The following is a 21,187-nucleotide window of genomic DNA, read 5'->3' on the forward strand; positions in this document are numbered from 1 at the left end:
TATTTCTGTCCACCTTTGTGTCCTTTACTACATGACATAAAAACATAGTATGCTTTGGCAAAATATTATATTCCATATATAGGAAAGTCTAAAGTGAATGGCGGTTTGTGCAGCTGATCTCTGGAGAGGGGACACCTGCCACAAGGCATCTTTGCCATGGTTTATTAATCACATCTGAGCCTCTCCTCACTCTACTTCTTATGTGTGCTTATGCATTTCAGATTTGTATTTTTGTTGTCAAGTTAAACAGAAATTGAGAAAAAAAATCATCAAGACCATAGAGTACATGAAAATGAAGAGTCTGAAGACAAATTATTATAAGAGAGGTTGCTGTACTGAATTCTAGTTAAAATAGTTTGCTATAGATTTTATTTGTAATAAATCCATGGTCAACTTTTTGGAGGCCAACAAAAATGTTGAATGTTCTTCCTTTCAAAGGGATAATTCATGAACTAAAATGGAACTAGGCCATCTTGGGATGATTAAAGAAAATGTTTAGGCAAGTGTTCCCTATCTGCTCCTTGATCTAAGACTCCTTACTTCTCACAGGGGGAAGCTTGGTTAGCTTTGAATCCTGAAGCACAAACATGTGCCACAAGAATTCAAATAAGTGTACTGGCTTCATGGTGGTAGATAATGATATCTCAGCAGCTTCTTACAGACATGGGAGATGGATTTAAAGTAGGGTAGCTTTGCCTAGTTCACTCTTCCTCTGCATCCTATTCCCAAGAGATGCTGAGTTTGGGTCCTATAGCCATTTGGGTTAAAAGTCATGCTTTTAAAGAAACAGTCAAGGTTCACATGAATCTGGTATAGTTTTTCAAATGTGTTTATCATTCATATTGTTTATTCTCAGGTTATCAGCTGAGCCTCAGACAGGCAGATAGTCTAAGAATATGACCCTAGCCTTAAATAAAACACTGTAAACATAACTCATTGCTACATATTTCTTTTACATTTTTCTTGGGTTTATTTATTTGTTTTCTAATAGCCTGATTCAATGTCACAGACTCAAAGAGGTAAGCTGAGTTGGCTGAGGACAGCTCCATATTTTCAAATGGAGTTGGCTGAGGACAGCTCCATATTTTCAAATGGAGAAATACTGTTTCCATATGGAATCAATGAAAAATTCAAAGCTGTATAGCAAGTGACTCAAAGATCTACAAAATGTTAAATATAAAAAAAAATGGAAAGAATAAACAGTTAAAAAAAAAACAATACCCAATTTTAATTGTCAAATATATTCTGGGATACAAATAAGCATTTGTTTTATATTTTATTAATAAGAATACTAAGACATACTAAGAAAATCATTATTTTAGATATATTTATTAGAGTCTATCCAGGTGGAGATTTCACTGTTCTAGTCTCAGGCTATGGCATGTGTTTTAAAGGGTTATTTTCAATGTGTACATTTTTTTCTTGTACCCTCAATAAAGGTCAAGATTGTAGAATTATTCCAAATTAATTCAACTATATATACTATCAATGTCACAACACTGTTTAAACAAAATGCTATGTACATACAGTCTAGCAGAGCTAGTCAGACAAATGGATAGCTGAGTTAGTAGATAGTAAAAAAAAAAGATAAACAAGGATAGATAGATGAGGGACTATAACTTCTAAAAGACTGAACTATGCTATCTATATGCCATAGATAGCAAGGCTATCTATATTCCGCAGAGTGCCACCATCTGATCCCAAATACAATAAGCTTCACGCATGCCCCCAGCCTGCCTCTCTCATCCATGGCGCCATCGCACCACTGTTACTGGTGCTGTCACTAAGCTTTCCTGTTCCTTTGCTGTTTGCCTCTTCCTTTGTATGGCATGTGCTTCCTTTGCAAATCTGGAATATTAACCTGTCCATGTTCTGTCTGTTAGGAAGCAATGTTTCTTTCTGCTTTCACTTTCATTTTAGGTAAAGTGCTACATTTCCCACTGCAGGACCCCAGTCACTGCTGCTAGGTCAGTAAGTCTTGCAGGGACCTGTACTTACACTGGTATGGGTAATGCACAATTTCTACACAAGACAGTGTTCTTTTTACAGTCTTTGGATTTGCAAATCTCAGAAGGAACCAGGACCATGAAGGTTAAGAAAGGTCTTCCGAAAAGTTTGTGGGACACAGAATCCTGACCTGAAACATCCTGACAGCACTTCATGCTTTCCTTCAGTATATTAGTTCAGGGAATCACTGGCTGTTTCAACATGGATGAAGAAAAAGAATGAATTCTGATGCCTTCATGATGGTTTGTGCCAAAGAGTACAATTATCATGTACTGTAGAAATCTAGTGTTTAGAAACACATACATTCTCATCTGGAAATCAGGGAGTCTTTCCTATGAGAGCTCTAAGATAAATATTGAGCATGGACATTTGACACAGTTCCTGAGATCCTGCATATGTAGCTAAGACATGGCAGTCAAGATGTAGACAGCCTTGGGTCAGAATATATATTATTTCAAAAGAAGCTGGTTTTTTGTTTTAAGGATTTTTAAAAATCAATAGAGCTTCTCTGAGAAAATATTGTTACTTTTGTTTTTCTAATTGTTTGCACAGAACCTGACAAAATATACTTTTTTTCCTAAGGGAGAAACAAATAAGTATGCATTATGTTATTACCATTTTCTTTTTTATATGTTCTTTTTATATGTTCTGTATACCAATATTAGTTAAAAAAATAAAAACCACTTTTTTTTCATCAAAAATATCATTGTCCCACTATAGAAGCTTAGATCCAGACCCATGGCTTAGGAACCCACTTAGTTTACAGGTCATTTTTACATGATAAGTAGCTTCTTTCATTACCCTTCCTTCAATCCATTTGTTTCCATTCATACCCACAGGCCTAGCTCCAGATCTGTGACCTTCAAACCTGTTTTGTTTCCAAGCCATCTTTGACTGTTAAGACACTCTTTTCCTCTCTCATCTTTCCCACTGCCTGATGCCATCTCTACACACATATGCCAAACTCCAGTCCTGGTGCCATTTTCCTGGTCCAATTAAACAGCTCATCTCCCAGCTTTACCACATAACTCCTGTCCTGGCTCAATATAAAACAGGACAGAGTCTCACACCACACACACAACCAAAGAAAGAAGTCCACATACCCAAGTCAAATCATAAAAACAACATTAATGACCAAGACAGCATGGCTCTCATCAACCACAGTAGTACCATAGTACTATTCCTTAATGAGAAATAGCTAGATGAGTCCCAGGACACAGATTTTAAAAGGGAAATCATAAATATTATCAAAGAATTAAAGTAATTATAAAAAGACATGCTTAAATATCTTATTGAACTGCAAGAAGATAGCAGTAAGTACCTGAGTAGTGTCCAAGAAAATATAAATATACAACTGAATAAAATGATGAAGATAGTTAAAGATTTGAAAACATTGTAAAGAGATAGAAATATTGAAGAAAACACAAACTGAAATGAAGACAGAATTGAAAACTCAATACCAGAATAAGAAATCTTAAGTAAATACTCTTACAAGTAGAATGAATTAAACAGAAGATAAAATATCAGAGGTCAGAGATAGAGCAAAAGATCTATACCAAATAAGTGAAATACACACGCGCGCGCACACACACACACACACACACACACACACATACATATGCAGAAATATGAAGAAAATGTGGGACACTAAGACCAAATCTTCAAATTTTAGCCATATATAAGGGAGAAGAATCATAAGACCTTCCCATAGAGCAGATATTTAACAAGATCACAGAATAAAATTTTCCCAAACTAAAGAAATGCATACCAATGTAGATACAAGAAGCACAGAGAACCCCAGCTAGACAATGCTAAAAAAGAAACTTTCTAGGGTTTAATTTAATATCACAGTTAAAGCACTAAATGCAAAGAATAAAGAAAAATTGTTGGATGCTGCACAAGAAAAAACACAGGTTACATCTACGGAAAACATATCATAATCATTGATTTCTCAGTGGGAAAGTCTGAAAGCCAGAAAAGTCTGGAGCAGTGCACTTCATGCTCTATAAGACTTTGACTGACAATAGAGATTACTATACCCAGAAAAACTATCACCACAGTTGAAGAAATAAAAACTTTCCACAGCCTAAAAGAACTAATAATATTCAACACCTAAAGAAAATGCTACATAGAATACCAGAAGTAATGAACTGAAGAGAGTCATGAGCATAGCCAAGAGATTCGACAATAAAGCCAAACAATAAAAACTATAATTAAGGAATTGTAAAGCATGACAGAGAATTCAAACAGTAAAACAAACCCTAGCATCAACATACACCCTCAATACAGTTCTAATATTAACAGCTCCAACTCGCTAATCAAGAGTAACTGAATGAGTTAAGAAATAAAAGCCATCTTCCTATTGTTTATAAAAATCTATTTTAGCTTTAAAGTTAGGCAGAACCAATGTGAAATGATAAAATAAAGTATCTCAAGTAAACAGGATCAGGAAGCAAGCAAGCATTGCCATCCTAATAATTGACAGAATAAACTTCACACTAACATTAACCAGAAAAGACAAATAAGGGCACTTCATTTCAGTAAAAGGACAAATTACAAAAACAAAAATTACAATATTAGACAATATGCATCCAACTCTGGCACACTTAATAAATAGATAAATAAAAACATACTAATGAAAGCAAAGGCAATACAAACTCAATAATATCAGTTGACTTCAACACTCTATTTTTCCAATAAACAGGTTTTCTGGACAAAAATAACCAGAGAAACCTAAGAATTATATGACCGTTTACACCAAATAGACATAAAAGATATATAAAGAATATTCTACCCAAACACTAAATATAGCCTGATTTTTTTGCTACTTTGGGAGTTCTTTTTTCTCCCACCCTATTAACTCTTTAGATAGGAAAGAAAAAAGGATAGAATGGAGGCACTGTTATCATTAAATGTCTTCCTGCTGATTAGTGGCATCAAATGCCTTGGGGGAAGTTTGATCTTCACTGTCAGAATATCTAATTTTTTTCTTCTTTGCATACATTACTTAAACTGCAAACAACAGCAGCCAACCACCAACCACCAACTACCATGAACCCACCCACCAACCCACCAATGACTATACCTCTATGGTCTCTAGTATTTATATACCCACTGAAGAGTTCCAAAAATTCTAAATGTAAATAATCAGAGAAACATTCTACCACTGGCAAAATCCCACCCCTGCTAGAGTATGAGGCAAATGATAGTCAGCTGCTGTAAAAAATATGGGGGAGCATCCTTGTATCCCACACCTGTATTTAAAATGAAAGTACATTCTTATAATATTTCTCTCTTTTTAAAGAAACCAAAATTCTCACTACAATGAAAGAATATACATTCTATTCAGCAGCACAGGGATGCTTCTTTAAATTAGACCATCTGGGACACAAAACAAATTTTAACAGTTACAGAAAAGCTGAAATGATTCCATATATTCTATCCAACTATTATGCAATAAAACTTAAAATCAATAGTATGCAAAACTCTAGTAAATGTATAAACTCGTGGAGAATAAACAATACATTGCTGAGTAATGAGTAGGTCAAAGAAGAAATTAAAATATTCTTATAGTTAAATAAATATGAAAACACAAAATCTCAGGGACAGATTAAAATTGTCCCTAAAAGCAAAACTAATGACCCTAGGTGCCTACATTAAAAAATCAGAGAGAACACAAATAAAGGAGTTAATGATTTATCATAAGAATAAAAATATGTCCAAAGTCAATAACTGGCAAGAAATAATAAAAGTCAAAGAGGAAGTTAATGAAATAGAAACAAGGCACATAATACAAAGAATCATGGAATGTAAGAAATGGTTCTTTGAGAAGATGAGCAAACTCTTTTAACAAAATCAAAACTAAACAGGGAAACACTACAATGGACATCAAAGAAAGAATATTATACAGGGACATTTTAAAAGCTTGTACTTCAATAAGTTAGGAAATTTAAAAGGAATTTATCAATTTTCTGATTTCTCTAAGCTACCAAAGTTGAACCAAGAAGACATCAACAACCTAAGCAGTTCTGTAGCAAAGGTGACACTGGAAAGTAATAAAAGCCTTCCAGCTAAAAAGCCACGTGTCGATGAATTCACAACAGAGTTCTACCAAACCTGCAGAGAACTACAATTATACTTCTTAAATTATTAAAAAAAAAAACCCTGGAAACAGAAGGAACACTCCAAAATTTATCCTATGAAGTCATATTGTGTTGCTATGTAAGGACGTAGCAAACAAACAAACAAACAAAAAGCTCTACGGACTAATTTGTCTGATGAACAGAGATGAAGACCCTCAATAAAATCCTAGCAAACAGAAAGCAGGCACATATCAAGAAGATCATCCACCATGATCAAGCTGGCTTCATCCCAGAAATGCAGGGATGGTTCAACACATGTAAGTCAATAAATATAACAATATAGCAGTATATATTATTTATATAACAATACAAAATGTGTAAAATATAACAATAAATATATAAATGGACTTAAAGATTTAAAAAAAAAATCATATCATTTCAATTGATGCAGAAAAAGCCTTTGAAAAATCCAAGTGCTGTCATGATTAAGGCATTAGAGACAATAGGCCTGGAAGAAATATACCTCAACATAATAAAGGCAATAGATAACAAACCCACAGGCAAAATCATCCTAAATAGAAAAAAAAAAACTTGAAGCAACCCCATTAAAATTATGAATGGGACAGGGATATCCACTCTTCCCACTTCTTTTCAAAATAGTACTAGAAACATAAGCCAGAGCAATATGGCAAAAGAAGGAAGCTAAAGGATACAGATAGGAAAGATGCTAAATTATACTTATTTGCAGATGACATGATATTATATATAACTGATTCAAGAAAATTTACCAGGCAACTTCTAGAAACAATCAACAATTTCAGCTAGCATCAAAGACAATAAAATATCTTGGGATAAACTTCAAGGCATATTATAAAGCTATAGTAATAAAAACAATATAGAACTGGCACAAAAATAGACATGTTGCCCAATGAAACAAAATAAAAAGCTCAAACATGAGTGTGTGAAACGAGCCATCTGATACTGATAAAAAAGCATCTTCAACAAATGGTGCCAGGTAATTGAATGCTCACATACAAGCATGAACTTGGGCTCATACTTATCACTCTGTACAAAAATTAGCTTCAAGTGGGTCAAAGACTTTTAATCTGAAACCTGAAATGATACAACTGCTAGAAGAAAACTTAGGCAAGATACGGGTGTAGAAAGGGATTTTTCTGAATAGAACTCTAATTGTTCAGAAACTGAGGCCAACAATTAATCAATGGAAACTCATAAAACTAAAATGCTTCTATACTAAAGAAACCATCAGTCAAATGAATAAGAAATTCACAGAATATGAGAAAATTTTTATCAGCCACATATCCAACAAATCATTAGTACCCAGAACATATTAAGAAGTACAAAAATAAATAGAGTCTAGGAAACAAATGACCCAACTAAGAAATGGACAGAAGAAAAATGTCTATGAAATACCTCGAAAAATGTTCATTATCCTGGGCAATTAGTAAAATGCCCATTAAAACAACTTGAATTTTATCTCACCCTAGTCAGAATGGCTAAGATCGATAAAACAAGGACACCAAATGTGAGTGAGGCTGTAGAGAGAACGTAGTGTTCAGTCACTGTTTGTTGGAAGGCACTCTGAAATCAGTATGGAGAATGGTCAAAAGAACTAAAAATAGCACTATGGTATGATTCAGCTACCAGTCTTTGGTAGATGCCCAAAGGAGTCAACATTGTTCTCCACAGATACTTGCTCATCCATGTTCATAGCCATCCTACTTACAAAGTTTATTTACAATTGGAAATACAAACAGCCTAACTGCCCTTCAACAAATGAATGTGTACTAAAAAACACAGTATCTATGCATTTAAGAATGCTATACAGCTGCTAAAAAATGAAATAGTGAAATTTGAATGTAAATGGATAGACTAGAAGCATTTACATTGAATGAGGTAACTCCCATCCAGAAAGACAAACATTGTATGATCTCTCTCATCCATAATACCTAGTTCCAAATCTTCAGATATTAGTATATAATACAGAGTTACTACAGAAGCCAGGAAAGTATAAAGGAACAATGGAGGTACTTCAAATGGGAATAGCAGGATACAGATGATATTAAAGGGGGAATGGAAAAATGAAGAGGGAGGGCAATAAAGAAGCAGAAGGAGGAAGAGAGGAACAGATAGCACCAAGGTTGTTTGATATCGTCTCAAGGAATCATCTTATGTCACACATAGACACACATACTTGCACATACACATATACAGTTATGCCACTTGGTCTGACAATGCTCCCATGAGAATCATAGGTTAAACATAAAACCTCCTCTCATGTGGCTGGTAAGGATAATCTAGATAACTCCCCAAACCATAGAGGTTACGGTTGTTGCCCTGGATGTTTTTCAGAGGTTAAATATAAGTCCCTATTGCTAAAGACACCACACACACTTGTACTATTCAAGCTGGATCTAACCTGAAAGCCTACTTCCTACAGTCTAGCTTCCATAGTACCAGAAAGTACTAGGAAACTGCCAAGGAAGGGAAGCAATTAAACAGTCCGACCCAACTTGAGACACAGCAGTGGCACTCAGATGGTGGTGGTAAATGACAGCTATTCAAGTGGACCTGAGGTCTACTTAGCATGAGGGAAATCATGCCTGTTCACAGAAACCTAGCCAGTTACCTGGGACTAGTTAGACCACGGATCTTAGAAGAGAATGTACTGTTGCCACTTTCTATATCACCATAATTCCTATTTTTATACCCACAGAGAAGTGTAGCTATTTCCTCTCACAAAGAAGCTTCTCTTTATAGAACATGATGACCATCTACAGAAAACTACAACTGTGTGTATGCAAAGATCAGTAGTTTGTGGGGTCCCTAGCTCTAACATATACATCTTCAGCCTAGCTCCTACATCTATGGTTCAGAGGAAAAAGATTGTAAAGGCCAGAATTTTAGGAAGTCTGCAGTGTGATTGCCAGTAGATCAACAAACCTGAATGATGGTAATACCCATAGACATGCCAACACAGAAAGGTGAGAATCTCATGGGGCCCTACCCCTAGACAAAAAATCTCCAGACAACTAATGATTATGACAGATGGAGAACTGGCCTCTGCCATAGATGACTTCTCTGAATGGGGATAAAATACAAAGTTGTCACCTGAAACCATGCACATGCAGACAACAAAAATGAACCGGACAGGTTGTACTTACATATTGCTACATATACGATACATTTATACATAACAATAATAATCAAATTTATCAATTTGAGAGTAGGGTGGGATATGGGAGGAGTCAAAGGGAGGTGATATGAGAGGGGCTTCAGGAAGAAAAGGAAAGGGGCTGATACAATATATTTTAATTAAAATATAAAAAGTAAATAAATATTTTTTATTTCTTTTTGTCAAGCCCAGTTCCTTAACAAGTATAATGATATATCAAGAGTATAATGAAATGCCAAGAAGATAAAATGAAACAATAAAAGTTTATATATCAATAATTACAAGGTAAAGTTGTTTTTTAAAGATTAGTTTTGTCTTTAACAACAACAACAAAAAACCTGCAATAGGCTTTCGTTTGATATTTTCACTACACCGTTATCTGATAAGAGACTGGGTTCTAAGCAGCTGGGACAAAAGCATGCATGGGTGCTGGATAGTTCCCTTCCTATAACACAATTTAATATTTTTAAATCCACTAATCTATAATATAGCATGCATATATACAGTGTAATATACAGTGTATATACTCTATGGTTATAAACTTCCAGAACATAAATTCTACAGGGGAAAAATGTATGTCACATTCTACTTTCTGTTGTATAATCCATCACTGATTCGACATAAAATTATATTCACATTGCATTGATTTGTGGTATATGCTAGTTCAAAAGGAGCCAATGGGTCTGATTAATCATGATTCATCAGTTCTAGAGCCATGAGTAACTCCTGGCCCCTGCTCCCTGATCCTAAGGGGGGATTCCATCACTAAAATAAGCTAAGAGGTTTTGCAAGTCTCCACCTACCCACTTCTCACCCACATACACATTGGCCCATAGGCCTCCCAAACGTCATCCACAGCCAAACAGAAGCAGATTTGTGCATACTTGAGTCTACAGTGACTCTTAGTATTTGATCAATGTAAAGGGTAGATTCCAAAATAAATTAAGAAGCCACAGTGTATTACACAAACAAAAATGTTTAGGCAACACAGCCCAGGAGAGTCTCATTAGTGGAGTATTGTTTTGATGCATAGCAAGCCCCTTGGATAACATTGCAGTTCTCTCCATTCACTGATGGGGACATTGGCCTATGCTTAAAGTTCTTGAGAAAAGACTAAAATGCTTTCAAAAACAAATATTTCATGCTGAGGCACAACTTGCATTTACTGTCAGTATGTTTAATTAGGTCAAAGGAGATTCCATGGACAAATGGCTAAGGGAATAGAATATTAATCAGAACATGTGTTGTCATGATGACTTATCTTAATTGCTACCCAGAGCACTCCAGATGTTTGGTCCCTCAAGCCATAAGGATTCTGGATTCTCACACTAAGAGAAATTCATTTATTTAAGAAATAAGTCTACCTTTTCTCTCTGTAAATATAAAGCTACAGCAAGACACTTTCTAAATACAAGAAATAGTGTTATCATCTAAGATGGAAGACATACTTTCTTCCTTCCTGTTAAAAAAACAAACAAACAAAAGATGGACTTAGCTGTTTGTAGAAAATAACCTCAGAATATGTTTATCTTTGTGCAATGTACAATAGTGCAGATACTGAAAATAAGCTGAGCACTCAAGCTAGTGAGAACTAATTTGCTAATTTTAAAGTAATTAGAAAGGACTCCAGGTCCCTGCAGCTGCAGCACCACCTTGGCTGTGGCAGAAAAGGTCAGACAACAGCAAGAGTTCCCAAACTTTTGTCATTTTGGTCTATTTTCCACATCATTTCATCTGCAGACACATTTATGTTTGTTACACATATGGTAGAGAAAAACTCATGAGAATCAAATCATCTGAGAACATCTGCCTTAAAGATAGCAAGGTTCCATCAAGACCAAGGACTAGGAAAACAACCAAGAAAGACTAAAAGAAGACAGCCACACATTTGTCTGAAAAGGAGAGCAGAAGGATGCTGCTGGGGAGACTTGCTTTCAGGACACGAGACACACAAGATGGCTCAGGCTCACTTGTCCCAGGAGATGCAACCCAAAGGTAGAGACAAATGCCAGGGGTTCCCAGGAATGAGGATGGAAGGAAGATCACTGAGAAGTTCAATCGACTCCTCCCCACATCCCCCGGGTTATCAATACAATAAGATCCATTACTTAGAAGTAGTTCCAATTTTATTCCCATATTTTAAGTCAACCTAGGCACTGGTCTAGATATTTCCTCTCCATTGATTCTCTAAATAGAGTGTTCTAGTGACCAAGAGGAAAGTGTAAGAGAAAATCATCAAATTCTTTTCCACTTCATCTACCAAGAAGTGGCTTTAGACCTGGTAAGGATTTTGAATGAAAATAGCACCAATTCTCCCAAGCTCGATGTTCTCAGTCTTGCTGATTCCAAATTAGTGACAAAGGACACAAAACACAGTTACTCAGCCTGTCTTCCTACAAGCTAGCAAGCACACGGGCATACTGAGTCCCTCTTGAGGCACTTGTAGGTTGGTGTTACAGTTGGATACTAGGGACAGAGGGCAGGGCTTGTCATTCTTTACTGCAACCAGTTCATTGTGGCATCAGATCAAATTAATCACTGTGCCAATCAATTTAATTCTTTTAAATCCTTGGGAATAATTAAGTTTAAGGACATGGTTAAAATAAGAAGGCTTTCTGAAGATGATCAAATTTAAGCCATAATGCACATGTAATGGCATCGTGTCGGTTTTAAGTACAACTGTGAGGATTGGGAGGTAGCTCATTCTTGAATTCTTGGCTAGAATAGACAGGCCCTGGGTTTTGATCTTCAGGGATGATGATGATGCTGATGCTGATACATATCTATGAAGTTCAAGCTCCCATATTAGAAATTAGAGGCTTGATTTGATTCTGGGACTTATGCTGTAGGACTCAGATGAGGAGTATGGTCAGATGTTAAGTGCAGGACTGAATGCTGTGTTTGCAGGAGACACTGTTCCTCCACAGAGTATTTCTGGGGTGGACTGCTTGATTTGGTCTAATGACACCTGACAAAGAGCCTCTGGCATTTGAGCAAGCTTTCTCATTTTAAATTGCATTTTATTTCTGCATAATTCACTTATAATAATTCACTTCTTAGTCACAATTACTGAAGGAGGAATCAAGTGGTTTCTGGTTGCATGAGCAAGTTGGTGAAAAATTCCAGGTGTGAGTTCCCTATATATTATATGATAAGACACTTGAAGTGAGTGTTCTGATTGCTTTTAAAAGGAGCAGTTTAACAACAAACTTCACATATGAAAGTAAAGACAGTTATCATTGTTGCTACACTAAAAGGGGTTGACACATTCCCCATCCCCTAAAATTAAAATTATTTTAATTTTATTATTTTATGTGTATGGTTGTTTTGCCAGCATGCATGCAGTACCTGAAGATGCCAGAAGAGTGTGTCTTACCCCTCAAGCTGGAATTGCATATGGTTGTGAGCTATCATGTGGGTGCTAGAAATTAAACCCTGGTCCTCCAAAAAAACAAGTGGTCTTAACTACTTAGTTACCACTCCATTCTCCATTTACTTTTTGAGAATGTGTCTTATGTACTGCCAGGCGAGTCTAAACCCAAGGGTGACCTTGAACTTCCTTTTCTTTAACATACACTTTTATTTATTGTTTGAGAATTTTGTATAAGCATACAAAATGTTTTCGTCAAATCCACTCCTAACTATTTACTGTTGCACTCAAATGTCCTCTTATTCCTCAATTTGATCTCCCAGCATTTGTTCTTCAAAGAACAGCCTTTCATCAAATAGACAAAGTGCATGGAAAATATGATACCCTTGTCAAAAACTATTTACTAGAAGCTCACATTATCTGTTATCTGAATATCATGTCCATTAATGGAAGGGTGACCAGGAAGGAGTCTGGGTTACAAGGGAAACAATGACGTTTGTGTAACTAGATGACTCCATCTAATAGATCCAAGGAGGAAAGGCCATATAATTGCAACTCTCAGCCTTTAGATGAGTGGAAAGTTGTTAATGAAAGCTAAAGCTGTACCCATGAAATACCTCACATCACAGGCCCATGTGACGCGAGGCTCACTGATGAAATGGTTTGTACATAGTTACTGTCAGACCACTGGCACTGTCATGGATATTGAAGAATCTCCTGTATCAAATTGGATAAAGAATGCTCCCTAGTTATCTCTGATTGGTTAATAAAAATCTGAACAGGCAATAATTGGGTAGAGGAGATAGAAAGGCTAAACTTCCTATCGTCAGGAGTCAGAGAGAGGGAGCAAGGAAGAAAAAGTTGGCCATGAGGCAGGTAAGGGTTCAGGAGAAGAAGGGTCACAAGGCAGGTGGAGGAAGAAGGAGACCATGATGAGGTCAGTCATGAAAAGGGTCACCAAGGAAGTTCTGCATGAGGACAGACAGCTACAGCAGAACAAGCCAAGGAGAGACTGAATGCAAGTGACTCGAGGCCTGTGGCTGGGAGGTGAATAGCTTAGAGGATTAGAATACCTCAGAATCTGCTCAGATTAAACTTGCAGCCTGTTAATAAAAATATCAGGCTATGTCAATTATTTGGGAGCTAGCCAGGTTACAAAAACCTGTCCCCTTTACATTTCATCCTCTAATTGCACCATCAATGGTCCCAAGCTCATATATTAATAATGTGCATTAGTCTACTGAATGACAATCAGCAAGTCTAGAACCAAGTTGGGTGTTTTTTTTTTTTTTTTGTTTTGTTTTTTCCGTGAAGTTTGCAATAAAGAATGTCAGGCCAGAAAAGGAGGCATAACAGAGGGTGTTTGTGATGAGAAAGTATTGCCAGAGCAGAAAAGATACAGTGGGAATTTGTAACTTACTACAGAGAGATGATAGGGCACTTTAAATGCAATGAGGTCTCATCGGGGCAGAACGTGAGGAGCAATTGACAGCACCGTTTCCCTCCTGGCACAATGCTAACAAGTTTGCAGGAGTTGTATACTTTATGGAAAAGTGGCGAGAATGACACTCTTACCATCTGTTTTCTTTGACTCATTTCCGGTGTTGGAGTGATCCTTCTTGTCTGCCTTATTTTTACCGTCTTTCAAGTCACCTGAAAGCAATAAGCATGACAAAGTGAATGTGTGCAGCTGGGGAGGTAGGAAAACTTAAAATCCTGCCGGGACAAGACCTGGTTCAGCACAGAGGATGAGCGACCACACACCCTAGTATCAGTATCATTTGTGATCACATGATTGATTCTGGAAACTGAATTATAGTCAGAAATTAAAATTAAAGTATCCACTCAAACAGGCTGGTACTTAAGTCAGTTGTGTTTTTCTAAGAAACACAGTTTGGTTTTGTTGTTAGGCTGTGAAGTGAGGAAAAAACTGGAATACATGAAAGTTCTAATTAACAGCTAGTTAATTATATTAACTAATAGCCATGCTTTAGCTTTTTATCGGCAGAGTGGGGATAATAATATCTATTTTTATTTTATTGTATATGAGTATGTTGTAGCTGTCTTCAGACATACCAGAAGAAGGCATCAGATCCTATTACAGATGGTTGTGAGCTACCATGTGGTTGCTGGGAATTGATATCAGGACCTCTAGAAAAGCAGTCAGTGCTCTTAACCGCTGAGTCATCTCTCCAGCTCCAATAATGTCTACTTTACATATAGGTAGATGGACAGATGTACTTGAGCTATGTAAATGTACAATGTCATGTATTGCTTATAGACTGTGCCCTCTATCTTAAGCAGACTCTATATGTGCTATTAATGAAGTTGACAAAATATCATTTCCAAAAATTAAAAAGGCTACACTTACAAATGTGAGCAAACATATGTGAAGAATTTATATAATGCATTGATGAGGGAACTAGAGAAAACAAGATGGTTTTAAGAGCATCCAAAGAAGTAGGTATTTATAAACATTTTAGAAATGTGTTAGAAATGTGTTAAAACATGGCTGTTATGAAAAAGGCATAAAAGTATTTATAATCAAAGAACAATGCTCATGACCTTCTGGCAACCTGTAAAGTCAAAATCTCTCACTTAGAAAATAGCTTTACAGTCATATGTATGAATCAAAGACTTGAAATAGAAATTTAAGCACAACTGTATTCCCCCAAACCATGAGTCAGCAAGTTAGGGGACAATCTGGTTATCCACCTGTTAGAGCTAACTTGTAAGGTTTAATTTAACTCTTAATACTGAAGTGGGATAAACAGATTGTCTGGAAGGATTTAGAAGGTGTGTTTAGGATCTTTTTAGGATTGGTTTAGCTGGAGGATATGATTAGAACCCTCTGAACGCCAGGGAACGAAAAAGTTCTTTTAGAGTTCCTTTCTCTGTTTAAGAACATTAGAGATGGACTGAGTGTCTCTAACAGTTTTCTACAGTCCATCTTCCCCATGTGAAATTTCATGCTCCTAGTGTGAGGCCTACCATGTTGTTCTAAGCCAGAGCTTTAGCTATCTCTGCAGCAGATGTCTATGGAGGTAACAGGCAATCAGCACACACCCCCACTTAGCTGGACTGCTCACAGAGAAGTTGCATTGGTGGAAAACAAGGCTTAGCAACTCTTTTAATCACCAAGGGGGTGGGATCTCTAACCGATAGCCTTCAGCCCTATTCTAGAAAATACTTTTGCGGTCCACATAGAAGAGAAAGCAGTTCATACCTGTTTGCTAACATTCCTGGAACAGAACACATTAGGTGACTTCCCATGGGCTGTACATGGAACAGTTGCAGATGGGAGCTGGTGCTCTACAAGCGGGATGAAGGTGCCGTCTAAGCAGCTCTAAATCATCTTAATTAGGCTGCTGTATCCATGTCCCCAACTACCCTCTGCCATTCTTATGGCTCTAAATTGATTCTTTTCTATACTTCTCATTCCAAACTTAATGTTAAAGGAGAATGGTAGACTGCTTCTCACTTTACAACATGGCTATGACACCAAGCAAGGTTTGGGGTCCTCATTTGTGTCTTTTAAGTTTTCCCTCAAGTATTAAATGTGAATTAATGTTCTGCCTTCTCTCCAAGCTTTAATAGAGTTGAAAACCTGTTGATAGGAGTAAGGATTGGGGTATGGGGAAAAGTTGATTATATTAATTTTGTTTGTATTCATTGGCTCCTGTCACCAATTATATCCAGGGGCTGGCATAATGCCACTGCCCAGTTTTGTATGAACACACTAAGAATGACTTTTGTATCTACAAAGGGCTGATTCAAAATAAGCATTTGACATGAACATTATATCATGTTTAAACTTCAATTTCTAAAAATAAAGTCCTAGGGGACCACAACCTCACCTATTCATGAACTATCCTAAGCTGATGAATAGCTGTGATAGAAATACATGGGCTGTGAGGTCCAAAGGATTCACCATCTGACACATTACAGAAAGCATGTAGCATCCCTGTCAGCTAGACAGCAGACAGGGCTCTGCATTCCTCTGATCCCTTCCTCTTTCTAACAGCACTGGACTTGGCAGATAGGAAAAGCTGGCTATGAAACAGAAAATGGGGATTCCCAGAAGCTAAGGATCTCTATTTGATGGTTGCTTAAGTCTTTTCATTTCTGAGTCTCAATTTTTCTATATGTAACATGGAACTATGTTTACAATGTTACAATTTGTATGTGTACCTGTGTATATGTGTATATACATGTAGCGGAGTGGATGCACATATGTGCGCATACCTGTGGAGGCCAGAACTCAACCTTTGGTGTTCCTCAGGTACCACCAACCTAGTGTTTTAAGGCAGTCTCTCTCAATGTCTTGACTACCATGATCACTGAAATCTCACGAGTAGCCAAGGCTCTGAACAGGTTTGATATATATTTTATACAGAGATTAAAAGGTTATGTAGTCTAAGGTCTACCAGAAGAATAAATTGACAGTTACTGATTTGAGCCTAGATCTGTTTGCAAAGATGTCTTGTCATATAGTTATATAGTCACAGCCTGGCATTTGCAACCTGCAGGAGGTAAACATCCTGCATATGTGTAGGCAAGGGGGCTGATTCTATGCCTTTACACTATCTTAATGTGTCTGTCTGTGAAGCCTTTCTCTCTCAAACTAAAACTCTTAAAAACCAGAATCCACCTTCTTCCAAAAAATCATCAGCCACTCGCCTCATCCCACTACTTCAACTACCAACAACAACGTCTTCCTTTATGTAGGACTCTTGGGCATTGTATCTGCTACTCTGCCCTCCCTCCTGTCTGCATCACATACATATTCCTTTAGAATTACATTTGAGGGTGACTATATCCCCATGACAACACACACTTTCCATAGTCTTTCCACTCCTAAATCCTCCAGACCTAATATAGAGGATGACACAAAGTTGTTAATAAATATTCACTTCATTAAATATAAGAACTCACCACACCAACTGTCTGATGATAGTGTCTCATTGCCCTCAGTTTACCTGGACCATTCTGAATTTAGAACTGAAAATCTGTATCCCAGGAAGTCTTCATCTACAGCAAACCAGGCTGACTGGTCACCTAATGTGTGTGCTTAAGCCTATGTCAATATACAGATACATAGTTTGGAAATAGGGCTCCTGCACACTGGAGTCTGGCCTGGTTAAAGGGATGGAAAATTTATTTGGGTGGTTTGACAATGAGTATAAGAATCTAAATTGTGCTGGGCTAGTTAATTGGAATTTGCATCACATGTGAGAGTCTCCAGGGCATCAGGAAAGGGCCAGAAAGATGTGTACTGTTTTAGAAAGTAGAGCTAAGTGGGTGGTCACAGGATGGGATCATGACTGTATCTCTGAAGGAAAGGGAGCCATGTCAGCTGCCAGCAGAGGGAAGGAGACAAGTTTCTGTTTGTCACATCATTATCACCCCAAAGAGAGCCTTTTCCAAGCAGCCCCTCCTCACCGTTCTGCTGCTTTTCGCCTGCCTTTTCTCCTTTGGAGTTCTTCCCACGAGGGTTATCACCCTTGCGTGTTCCATTGACTTGACTTTTGGCTTCTCCTGATGTCTTTTTCTCGCCTTTGCTGGTTGTGCCTTGTTCAGCTTGGCTTTTGGCTTCCATTTCCTTTTGCTTTTCCTCAGCAGCCAGGCGAGCCTTCTCTTCAGCTTCCTTCTTGGCTTTTTCTTCTGTATCCACAGCAAAGAGACAGAGAAAGAGAGATCTACCATTAGGAAAACTTCCATTTTGGAAAAATAATCAAGACTAATGTCCATGGGAACCAGTACACTGAAAGGACCTAAGGGCTTTATTGAGAGTGTTGGATATATTCTTGGTTATTTCAAGTCAGATTTATATGTGTATTTAGGGTAATAATAAGATAGGCTACTTCTAAAAGCACTGAGTTAGAGGAGGGAACTAGAGAACATAATAATGGGAGTGATGGCATGCACACTGCTGTTGTTACTGCTGATTACCTCTAGTGCGTGTATTCCCATGTCATGCACTATGGTCAGCAGTCTTCAAAGCTTATTCCTGCTCATCCTTAAAAACTGTCCTGTGACCCTATTTTATGGTCATATTTTAATGAAGAATGAGAGACGTGATCAGACTCTCCCCAGCCATAGTAATAAAATAAATAAAATAAAATACAGCATCTTATGAGGTTTACCTAACACTTACAGTAGAAACCTTGACAACTGACTATGCAATAAAACGTTGGGGAAAATAACCATTATTAGAAGAGTCCAAACTCAAGCCAGTTAGTGAACTTAGAACTAGACTAGGGTCAAACTTCAGAAAGCTAAAAACAAGCCCCCAGCCCGAGGTACTTAACTGTCCTCAGGAAGAGAGGTGGCCTTCAGTATGGCCATATACTCACTCTGGGTCCATACTTTTACTGAGTATCTATATTATTTCTAATGTCACTGATTGTCTCACTAGTTAATGAAAATACAGTATAAGTATATAGGTCACATGCTTATGAAAAGATTGGCTTTTTCACTCAACTTGTATTTAATGAGCAGCTTTATTGTCAGGAACAATTTTTGATACTGGAGATACGGCGACAAACATGGCAGAAGTATGAAGAAGATTATAATTAAGGAAAATTAATGGCTGAGATAATCTTGGATTTTCTAAGTTTATTGCAAGAATTGAATATGAAAAAACAGGACAGGATGGTTCATAGCATAGGGCAAGAGGTGGCTTTAGACAAAAGGGTGAAGAAGACTTTCTTGGGAAGATAGCATTTGACCAAGTGCCGAGCGATGAGAAGCAGAGCAAGGAATAATCTGTAAAAACTGCAGCATTTATCCAAGAAACAAGACAGCATGAAGGCTGTGAGAAGAACACGATTGTTATGTTTCTAGATGGATGTTGAACTGGCCCCCCAAAAGGAGATTTGACAAGGAGTTAATCACAGATAAAATGTTCAAATAACCAAGAACAGGCACAGATAAGATAATGGAAGCTGGAGGGCAAATGGTGGGTCTCAACTGAAGAGAAAACATAAGTGAAAGACCCCTCACATAGCCAAATACCCTGTAAGTGCTAGGGACTTGCCCCACCGAGCTCACGCTAAAGACACTCCTGATACCTTTAGGCTGCTCTGTGAAAAGCATTATTGCATGTTTCTCTAGATGAGTGAAAATTTTCCTACCTCTCATTACCAGGGGCTCCCTGTGTTCCTGTTGAGTTAGTATTGTTCTTTGAGTTGTTTTCATACAGGATGATTGCTTTAATCTAATGGACACCAGAGAGACTGTGTGTCTGATATTTCACTTTGTGTTGAAAGATCCTGGCAGAATGTAAAAGGACACAGAAGCCCTGAAATTGGCAAGATAGACGTCAGTGTTAGCAGAACTAGCTTCACTGATTTAGAAAAATAGAGGTGCACAATGCTCTGGCCACTCCTTGAACCTGTGTGTCTGCCAATGTTCTGACCAGGTGTGTGCCCATTGCTGCACCTTCATTAGACTCTTTCCTTGTACCCCTCCCATACCCATTTCTTGAGAATAGACATTGTTTAGATCTGGAAATCCCCTACTCTCCCCCTTCTCCTTTCCCCCCTGAGGGCCTATAAAAACTGGGACCTCTTTCCCCTTCAGGTTGACTCCTCTACCCCTGCGTGGGATATGAGTCGTCCCCAGAGCTCTGGCTTTCCCCGAATAAAGCCTCATGTGGTCTGCAACAAGCTCGGTCTGTCGTGAGCTCTTGGGTGTCCGCTATTGTCCTAAGGCCTGAGCGCGGGGCTCCTCTCGGAGTCTTTCAGTGTTAGCTGCTAAAATACTCTGTGTCCTGGTCAGGCCCAGGTTGGGTTCACTCAGCTCTATGCCATGTATTCTGTGGATGTTCACGAGGCCTGGTTTTCTTTTTACTTGGCAGGTCCTTGCACATGTTTATTATGGACATTATCTTTAACATATCATGAGCTTTTTATTTATCATTTCATTGATCTGCCAACCCATCCATTTGCTAACTCATTCATTCTTTCAACCAAGTCAATGACCTGACCTCGTCTCAAACAAAGTAAACCAGATTCTAAAAGAAGGAGAAGAATCAGATCAGACAGGATAGAATAGGGTAGGATAGGACAGAATAGGATATCTCACATCTTTATTTTTGGCACACAGCATGTGCTAAGAAGCTCTGATGTAAAGTCTAAGTATTTGTCATTCAGTGTGTTATGACATTCTTCTCAACAAGATGTACTTACAATTTACAATGAGAGGATATAAAAACATCTCTGTAAAAATAAGTATCATATTCATATGCAGGATAGTAACATCTTTTGACTTCAACAAAAATGTAAACTAAAAAGTGAAAGAATGCCCTTTAAAAGATGGTGGGTTGCCATTCCCAACAGGTTGCCAAGCAGAAGGGGCTCCTAGGACATTCACTAAGGCTTTCTTGTATCTTTAGGTGCTTTGAGGAGAGGGTCAAATGTCATGTTCATCATTGCTTGGCATGGTGTATAGCACACATCATGTTTTCTTGAAACTTGATGAAGCTTCGAGATGTCATTCATGCATACGAGTTACATCAACTACCAATGC

The 21,187-nt window shown here is 37.6% G+C and overlaps 1 protein-coding gene across 22 annotated transcripts in view; it reads right to left on the reverse strand.

The window, feature by feature from the left end:
* The window catches only part of Pde1c (phosphodiesterase 1C), a 582,713-nt gene that overhangs the window by 38,964 nt on the left and 522,562 nt on the right, over positions 1-21,187 (reverse strand). For all 22 annotated transcript variants that reach the window (XR_003956167.1, XR_003956169.1, XR_003956168.1 and 19 more), the window contains 2 exons: positions 18,098-18,319; positions 14,231-14,308 (listed from right to left, as the gene is read on the reverse strand). Coding sequence is in view for 15 of the 22 variants with exons in the window: in XM_006505730.4 (XP_006505793.1) it covers positions 14,231-14,308; positions 18,098-18,319 (300 nt within the window). In the remaining 7 variants the exon portion in view is untranslated. The remainder of the gene's footprint in view (positions 1-14,230; positions 14,309-18,097; positions 18,320-21,187) is intronic.

This window comes from Mus musculus, chromosome 6, assembly GCF_000001635.26.
Source record: "Mus musculus strain C57BL/6J chromosome 6, GRCm38.p6 C57BL/6J".
Taxonomy (NCBI): domain Eukaryota; kingdom Metazoa; phylum Chordata; class Mammalia; order Rodentia; family Muridae; genus Mus; species Mus musculus.